Raw genomic sequence first — 8,410 nt, forward strand, 5'->3', positions numbered from 1 at the left:
GCATTCAGGACAAGCACAGACTCATTACATCACTTTTATACTGGGCACGAAAGCCAAGAAACGTCCCGTTGAACTCATGGACCTGTGTGCTACCCTTACTTGTCACATCTAGAAAACGGCATTCACGAGAACACATCAATGGAAAAATTTTACTTAGATTTTATAAGTGAATTTCGTAAAATGTTTTTATTAAAAATAAATAAATAAAAAAAATTTATAAAAAATTTAAATTAATAAATTAATAATATATAAAAAATTATTAAAAAAATTATTTATAATTTAAATTTGATTAATATTTATTTAACAATAAAATTATATTAATATTTTTTATTAAAAATATATATTTAATAAATATATTAAAAAATTTTTAAAATTTATATAATTAATTTATGTGATGAAATTTTTTAATTTTAATATTAATTTTTAATTTTTATTTCTAATATAAAATTTCATAAATTTCATCTGTATTTTTTTCCGCGAAAATATCCAAACCCAAAACATGAAAATGCTACGCGGTAAATACTAAAACGAAATTGATATAATAAAAAAGAAAGAGAAGAGAGATTCAGCATTCTTTCAAACACGTAAACGTGCTACGCATACAATTTAGAGTAATTTAGTGACTACAGAAGTTGTTGCTTCAAAAAATGTTATGCTGCACTAAATTCGACACCAACTAAGAGGTACAAAATTTTCCAAAAGGATTACTGTTTATCCAATACAGAAGCCATTACAAAAGGCATTTTAAGAAAAAAGAAAAAAAAAAAAAAAACTTACACAAAAAATTAAGCATTGAAATTTTGAATTGGTGTAATTCAAAATCAAGCCAATGCCAACATTTTCCTCATGGGTTTTCTAATTTATTTATAATTTGATTGAAAGGGTTAATAAAGTACAAAACTTTGCATTAACTTGGGCAAAGTTCAATTTTGCAATGCCAATAAAACTACAAGGACTTCTGAAAATAAGAGAGAGTTTAAGCATATTTGGCCATGAGAGAGTACGGAAGCAATGGAGAGAGCTATGCTAGGCTTCTCCGCCATCTCCAAAAACAGTAACAAAATCAACTTAAAAATAAAGACAAATTTTTTAAATCAATTTTATGTTTTTAGCAAAAAAAAAAAAAAGAAATTGAAAATTTTAAAGGCATTGTTTTTTTGTTTGTTTACCATGAGAATTTTAGGAGGAGACATTTGGGTTTTATAATTTCGAGTTCTTCCTTCTTTCTTGAATTTTTTACTCTGGCAATAAAACGACATAGTTTTCAGTTTAAAGACGGTCTCCCTTTCTCCATTTCCACCTCTTCCTAGAATGCCCAGGATCAAGCTGATAAAAGGACTAAAATACCCTCAAATCGATTAAAATTCCAACTTTTTAATTAAAGCAAGCACTCGCATAGCGGGTCGTGGCGTTCCTCATGTCTGTCGAGAGTCTCCCCATTCTATTGCTTTTGCCACGGCGCCGCTAGTTGTACAATCTGCACGAACAAAACACAAGGACGGCGACGACGACGAAGAAGAAACAAGCTACAGCCCTTTTTCCTTTTAAAACTGCTCTAAAAAACCAAACTTCGCTCTCATTTACCAAAGGTATGTATAAATACCAACCCCTTTTTTGTTTTCTTTCTTCGTTTTGATTTCATTATGGCCTTTTCCATTTTATTCATGTTTTATTTTTTATATTTGAATTTATTTTTATTCATCTGACTTTAAGTTTAATTTCAATGCTGAAAGTAAAGAACTTAGCTTGGCACTGTTTCTATATTTTATTTGTCTTTGAATATTAGTATTTTCTATTTAAAATTATATTTGTAGAATGTTTATGCTTGGTTTAAGCTTTAAAGTAAGTAAAGTAGATAGATTTTTAATTCTGTGTTTAATCCAATGTCAATGCATTTTTATAATCTGGGGAAAAAAAAGATTTAAAAAAAATATACGTTGTAAAAATGGAATAAAATGATTTTACTTGGTTAGGAATTAGGGCCTTTGGTCCTGCAGATTTTTGTGAAACTTTACTAACCCTTGATCTGCTGCCAATGTTATGCTAGATTAAACAAGATGCCACGGAAACCAACCAGGCATCATAGACTGTTGCCAGTTCAGCCTTTGACTTTCTCGCCATTTGCTCGTTCTGTTGCTCGAGTTGCCACTGCTTACCTGGTTAAGCATTACTTGCGTGATGCCCCACTGAAATCGGCAGGTTTTTTTAGCTGAATTGATTTTTTCTATCATGTTTAAAGAGAAAACCATTCTCTTTTTTATGCTTGTTATCTGCTTGACTTGTCTTGGTATTTTGGAGTTTACCTTATTGTTTTCTGACCTGAATTGTAGGTGATGAATTTAAGGAGAAGTTAGAAAAGGTAGACAGACAATCTGAGTCATCTGAGGATGAAGAATTTGATGTAAGAACTTAATTGTGGTAACATTGATTATACAGTGAAATATTTATAAAAAAAAGGGGTCTTAGTTAATTGTCCCTTTTCCTTGAAGGGAGTTGTCCAAGCAGATTTTGCCTTCTTTGATCCAAAACCTGATGACTTCCATGGTGTGAAGACCTTGCTACAATCCTACCTTGATAACAAGCAATGGGATTTGAGTGGTTTTGTAGACTTGATATTGGGACAAACCACTGTTGGAACTGTAGTTAAATTAGAAGATGATGAAGACAATGCTGTTTTTTCTGTAATTACTGCCCTTAACTTGGGGAGATATAAGGTAAGAAAGTTATTCTTTTGATGTGAATGATTTTCTTCCTACATGATTGCAGTGGCTAGCTTGCTTGTTATTAGATTAGGCCCCAAAATTTTAGGATGTAGACTTTCAGCTTTTGATTAAAATATGAATGGCAGTTAACTGTTCTCTGTTGAACTGTTTCCTATTGGCTGGATTATCTACTGACCTAACTTGAAATTGATTTACTAAAAGGTAATCCTTACTATTGATCTGCTAAATTGTACCATTCTGGTTTTGCCATACTTGGAATAGATTAATTGATTCAATAGTCTCCCTATACCTGATTGTATAGAATTTGAGCTCAAATCCCTTTTAGAGAATGCTAGGCCAAGTTAAATGACAACTACTGTACAATGCGATAGATTAGATGAGAAACAAACTTTTTGGGTACAGGGGAGGCCACAACTTAGGGATAGAAAAAGGAGTTGCAAGTACTGGGATTTGAACCCCAAACCTGCTAGAAGCCATCTCTTAAGGGTGATTGCATGAACCAACTAGCCTAAGTCCAGGGTTAAATAAACAACAAAAATCTTTTCATATGAGTCTTTCTTGTTACGGAACAATTTATATGAATAAAGTTCCCCAAACCTGAAGCCAACTTGGTCATGACATTAAGTTTTATCTCTGGTTAATAGTTGCCTCAATACCTTTTAAATATTTTGAACCATGGGTGCTTTTGATAATTGTATCTATTGAGGTGTTATTTCTTGTGTGAACATGTGAAATTCTTGTATATCAAATAGGGTGGCTAAAATGTTGTGAATGTTGTTATCTAGGATCACAAGTGTATTGCAGAGCTCAAGGAGTTCCTTCTTAACATAAGCCATGAGAAAGATAAAATAGGAAACTTGAGATCACTTTTGGGAGATAAAGCACAGAATGTGGGTCTCCTGGTTTCCCAACGTGTGGTGAATCTTCCTCCTGAACTCTTGCCACATCTTTATGATGCACTGTTTGATGAAGTCTCATGGGCTACAGAAGATGAGGTTAGATGTTTAGTAATATGTTTTACTTAATAAAAATACATCTTCTTCAGTTAATAAAAACACCTATCATTGGAATTAAACTTACACATTCTTGTTTCACTTTTTGAAGCCCGCAGAGGATATGCGTAAGTCCTTCCACTTCAAGTTTTACATAGTAGTAAGCAAAATTTACAAGGTATAAGATCTTCCATGTGCTGATTTTACTTTTTATATCAGCATTCTGATGAATTTTTTCCCTGACTTTGGATGCAAATCTACAGCGCAAGAATGCAAATCAGAAAAGGCCTTCAACCACTGACAAAGATGAGGCTCTAATATATATTAAGCCCGAAGAGGAGATTTTACATAAGGTATTGATGCCTTGATGCATGTAATGTGCAATATTTTATGTGTCTATTGGTATGGTTTTGTTTTTACAAATTCATGATTTCCTTTTAAAACATGTTTCAGCTGAGCATGTGGTCCTTCCTTTTTCCTTTGCAAACTCAGCAGGTTGCAACTCATGAGGTTAGTAGGACTCAAATTCAAACTTACTATCATTGATCCATTTTAGTTCATTCCCAAAAATGTTTCGCGGGTAAAATCCTTTTGGGAAATTACCTTGTGGTTTTTGAGATTTTAACACCCTTGTGGCCCACCCACTTTCTGAGATTTCAAAAGTGAGCCTTGAATATCTTGAGGTACTCTCCTCAAGTAATAAGGGGTTATATTGTTAAACTTTTAATGAAGAGAACAAATTTTCTCGATTTCTTTAGAGTTCTAAGTCTCAGTTTAAAACCTTATGGCTGTACTTGAAAAAGTTGAAACCAGAAGAGTATCACCATAATTTGCTCTTAATGGATGTAAAATACCTTTTTTTTTTAATTGTAACTCCCTTTGATTACCTATGGATGTCTTAAGTAACTATTACTTCAAAAACCTCATGGTAATCTATTCAAAAATCCGAAAAAGTTAAATTAGGTTCCATTTGGTCTTATTTTTGCTACTTGCATCTTTCTTTTTGCTTTCAGAAGCCAAAGATAAAATGCTTTTTTGGATATCAAAGCACCACAACATTTTTAGAGAACTAAAAGTAAAAAATATATAACTTTTGATTTTTTAACTCCATGGATAACCAAAGGCATGATTTTCACTTGATGGAAACTTTATTTTTGAGTAGGCATTTCTTTTCAGCTATTTACTAATTTAAATCAAGGATGATTTTGCTTTTTACTGGTTGCTTTTATAATATAACTAATTTTGAGGAAGCAAAACAGCAACAGAATACAAACAGCCAAGCAATGTTAAGACGGGGACTTAATTTGTGCTTTACCTTTTTCTCTTTCTTTAAGTGTTTGACGGTTATGATTTTGTTGCAAGACATGCATTTGAATATGACACATTGTTTCCTGAAATTCTAATTTGGAAAATCAAACTGTTAGTAACATATTATTGTTGTTCTTGCAGTCATTTTTTTCTTTTCAATGATAAAGTTCCCTGCGCAATGATTAAGGAACATTCTGGCATACATAGATTACAATTATGAATTATCTTACATTAATGTGTCTCAATTCTTTTTTTTTTTCTTCTTTTTGATTATTGAATTAAAATTGACAATCTTATTAGATAGTTCATATGAAATTGTCCTTTATCTTTCTTCTTCAAACTAATGGATATAATTAACTGTTCTTTTTTTTTTTTTTGCAAATGCTATAATTATCTTCTGACAATCTTTTTGCAGCTAAAAAATTACCAGTTAACGGGGATAGTCATGGCTGTCAAAGCGGAAAACATTTCCTCATTCCAACAGCAATTGCATACTTTAATAAATGAATCTTGAGTCTAATCGAAAGAATGCAAAAGTTTTGATACTGTAACGACTGTGTTTTTAACTTGAAAGATTTTGTCCAAAGGTTGTTGTTCTGGTAAATGTTCAAGATGCAACCTGATAATGGCTGGCCAGTTGGGGGAAGGTAGGAATCATCTGTTTCAAGAGTCCACAATTTTGTCAGGATAGCAGACATTTGAAACTGATTTAGGTTACATTTTTGTTAGAATGAAATTTTGTCCAGTCTCTTTGGCCTCATGGCAAAAGAGTTCTTAAGAGGACTAACGGTCTTGGTTTCGACTTTCAAACCAAGACTTCCTACCCTTTCCCATGGGCTATGCCTCTCATCCTATGTAATATAAAGCCGGGATAGCCTTTTCTTTTGATTCCATCTTATGGTGGTGTTATTTGATTTCATGAAAGGTGCCACTTGATATTTTTCACCTTTGTTGCTTTCTCTCATAGGGTGATGCTGCACTCAGGTTATATAGGTAGCTCGATTGTGGGAGTGGATTACTAACTTGTCAACCATGAATCATGAACATGAGTGTGATCATAATTAACAATTCGGGTATTCGTGTCTATCTTTTTTATTTTCAATATATATAAAATATTAAAATTGTTATATCATAATTTATCACACTTCAATTTTTTTTTGGTTGTGAAATTTATATATAGTTTTAGTTAAATTTAATTTTTTTTTTTTTATGTCTATTTCATATCCTCTCATCGTAGTATCAGGTTTAAAATTACCAAGTTTAATCTTAATCATAATGAACCAGTTGTTAATTGTAACCAAGCTTTCTTGTCTAGGAATACGTGACAATACCTACGCTCAGCTCTACACAAGCAATGGCTCCTCCCCTCAACCATGGCTCCATGATCTTATGATTGCTAGACCCATTTAATCTTTATTTTTTCCTTTATTAACTTACTAAATTATTGCTCTTTCGGCCTCGATGGGCAAAAAATCCATAAGAGGTTGAAGAAATTGGATGTTTGATGGAGCATGTATTTTAACACCCTTTTCATAACAGGGTGGACACTGGTTTCTTAAATACAAGAGGAAAAGCCCATGGTTTCAACCCAAGCTATCGTCACTCTCAGCTGACTCGTCATACTTTCAATTACATACTTTCTTCTTGCTTGTGAATTAGGTTACCTTGCTCCTATTAGATCCTTATGCCCACAGAAAAACACAAACATTTCTTTTTAGGTTGAAGGGTAAAAAATGTCTTTAAATTATAATTAAAAATTTTATTTAAATTTTTAAAATTTTATTATAATCAATCGAGTTTTTAATATTTTATTTTAATTTAATTGAATTTTTAATTAAACGAAATTCAATTACATGTCAAAATTGAATCTATTAATCTTAAATGTATAGTTAATTAAATCTTAAAGGGATTTCAGAGAGAGAACAAAATAGAGAAAAAAATTATTTAATTTAATTTTCGTGTATATTAATTGCATCATATGATGGATTTTTATTTGTTTTATTAATATCACATAAAATTTTATTTTAATTGATAAAAAATTAACAGTGTTAATTTTTTCATCCAAAGAAAATTTTAATTAAATGTAGATAAATATTGAAAGAATTGATTGTAATAAAAAAAAATAAAAATTTAATTAATTTTTTAATTATAAATCAAAGATTTTTATACCCTTTAATTTTTTATTTTTTTTTAACTCTATGTCAGCCCATTGTTTTCACTCTAATTATGCTCACACGCATGGGAATTCAAACACAACACCTCAATTTTTTTCTCTTTTTCAATTTACAACGTATCTTGTACTAAAAAAATAGTATTAACATACTTACCCCCAACCTGAAAATCATTTTTGCAATGCACCAAAAATGGAAAAAAAAATAATAATTTGGTGTCCCTTATCTTTGATTAGAATTAAATCACATTTCAATTTGAGTCTTTAACCAAATTTATCATCAGAACAAACTACAACTCACACAACAATTAGCATAATTCATAACTAATTTTGGTTCATTTTAAATTTTTTTTAACAATAGTAAACTACGTTAATTAACATGAAAAACTATAAGTTCTATAAGGATTGAAACTCCCTTTCTTTATTTTTTTATGTCCAATTATTTTGTTTACTTACCATAATTTCAAAATTTTCTATTTATAGAAGAGAATCAAGAGTATGCCAAGCGATAGTGAGAATATTACTTTTTTAAGATTATGAAAACTTCAATTATGTTATGCTTATTTATTGGTTAATAAAGTCAATTTTTTTAGTTGCTTAGTTAGTGTAGACACCTTAATTTGTCCGGACCCAGGCTCATTGGCCCTAGTTCAATAGGGTTTAGGCCTAAGCCCATTAAGCTTAGCTTAGATCTGGTCTAAAGGGGTCAAATTGGCCCAGTTTCCTTATTTTTATTTTTTATTAGTTTATTATTCTTAATTTTATTTTTTATTTATTTATTTTATTTTTAGGAGATAATATTTATAAAAAAAAAAAGAAGGACAAAAAATTGTAAATTCTACCATGCATAGGCACCAGTAGAATTGCAATTGGTTTCAATTTCTCTAGGATCATAGGTTTTCTGATAATGTAGGAACTCAATCAAATGAGGATTCGAAACTGATCAGAAACTCTTTTGATCTAATCCTATAAATATAGACCCTAGCTAAGTTTGAGAACACACAGGAATCAGAGAGAAAAAAAAGAAAACAAAAAGGTGAAACAAAAGCAAAAAGTATTTAGAGGTAGTATAGGATTTTTAGAAGTTTTTTTTTTTGAATTTTTGGAGTTCTTTTTCTGAAAGAATCTGGTTAAAATTTTTGGTGAATTTTAAATTTTTCGACTAGTTTTTCGGCCAAATTTAAAGTTTTTGATGATTTTTTTCAGATTCCGGTAAG

At 30.7% G+C, this 8,410-nt stretch overlaps 1 protein-coding gene across 2 annotated transcripts; it reads left to right on the forward strand.

Moving 5' to 3' along the window:
• The first annotated feature begins 1,384 nt into the window (after nt 1–1,384).
• Nucleotides 1,385–5,968, forward strand: LOC111307811 (protein BCCIP homolog). 2 transcript variants are annotated; one of them, XM_022906067.2, is made up of 9 exons: nt 1,386–1,589; nt 2,048–2,199; nt 2,331–2,401; nt 2,490–2,714; nt 3,509–3,718; nt 3,828–3,893; nt 3,979–4,068; nt 4,169–4,225; nt 5,439–5,968. In XM_022906067.2, the coding sequence occupies exons 2-9, from the start codon at nt 2,058–2,060 to the stop codon at nt 5,535–5,537; spliced, it is 960 nt and encodes a 319-aa protein (XP_022761802.2). In that variant the 5' UTR covers nt 1,386–1,589; nt 2,048–2,057; the 3' UTR covers nt 5,538–5,968. The 2 variants fall into 2 exon arrangements, with proteins under 2 accessions (XP_022761804.1, XP_022761802.2); XM_022906069.2 differs by lacking the exon at nt 3,828–3,893 and having other exon boundaries at nt 1,385–1,589.
• Nucleotides 5,969–8,410: the final 2,442 nt, after the last annotated feature.

Source organism: Durio zibethinus, chromosome 22 (assembly GCF_047325235.1).
Source record: "Durio zibethinus cultivar Kanyao isolate XHJ-2024 chromosome 22, ASM4732523v1, whole genome shotgun sequence".
NCBI classification, from domain to species: Eukaryota; Viridiplantae; Streptophyta; class Magnoliopsida; order Malvales; family Malvaceae; genus Durio; species Durio zibethinus.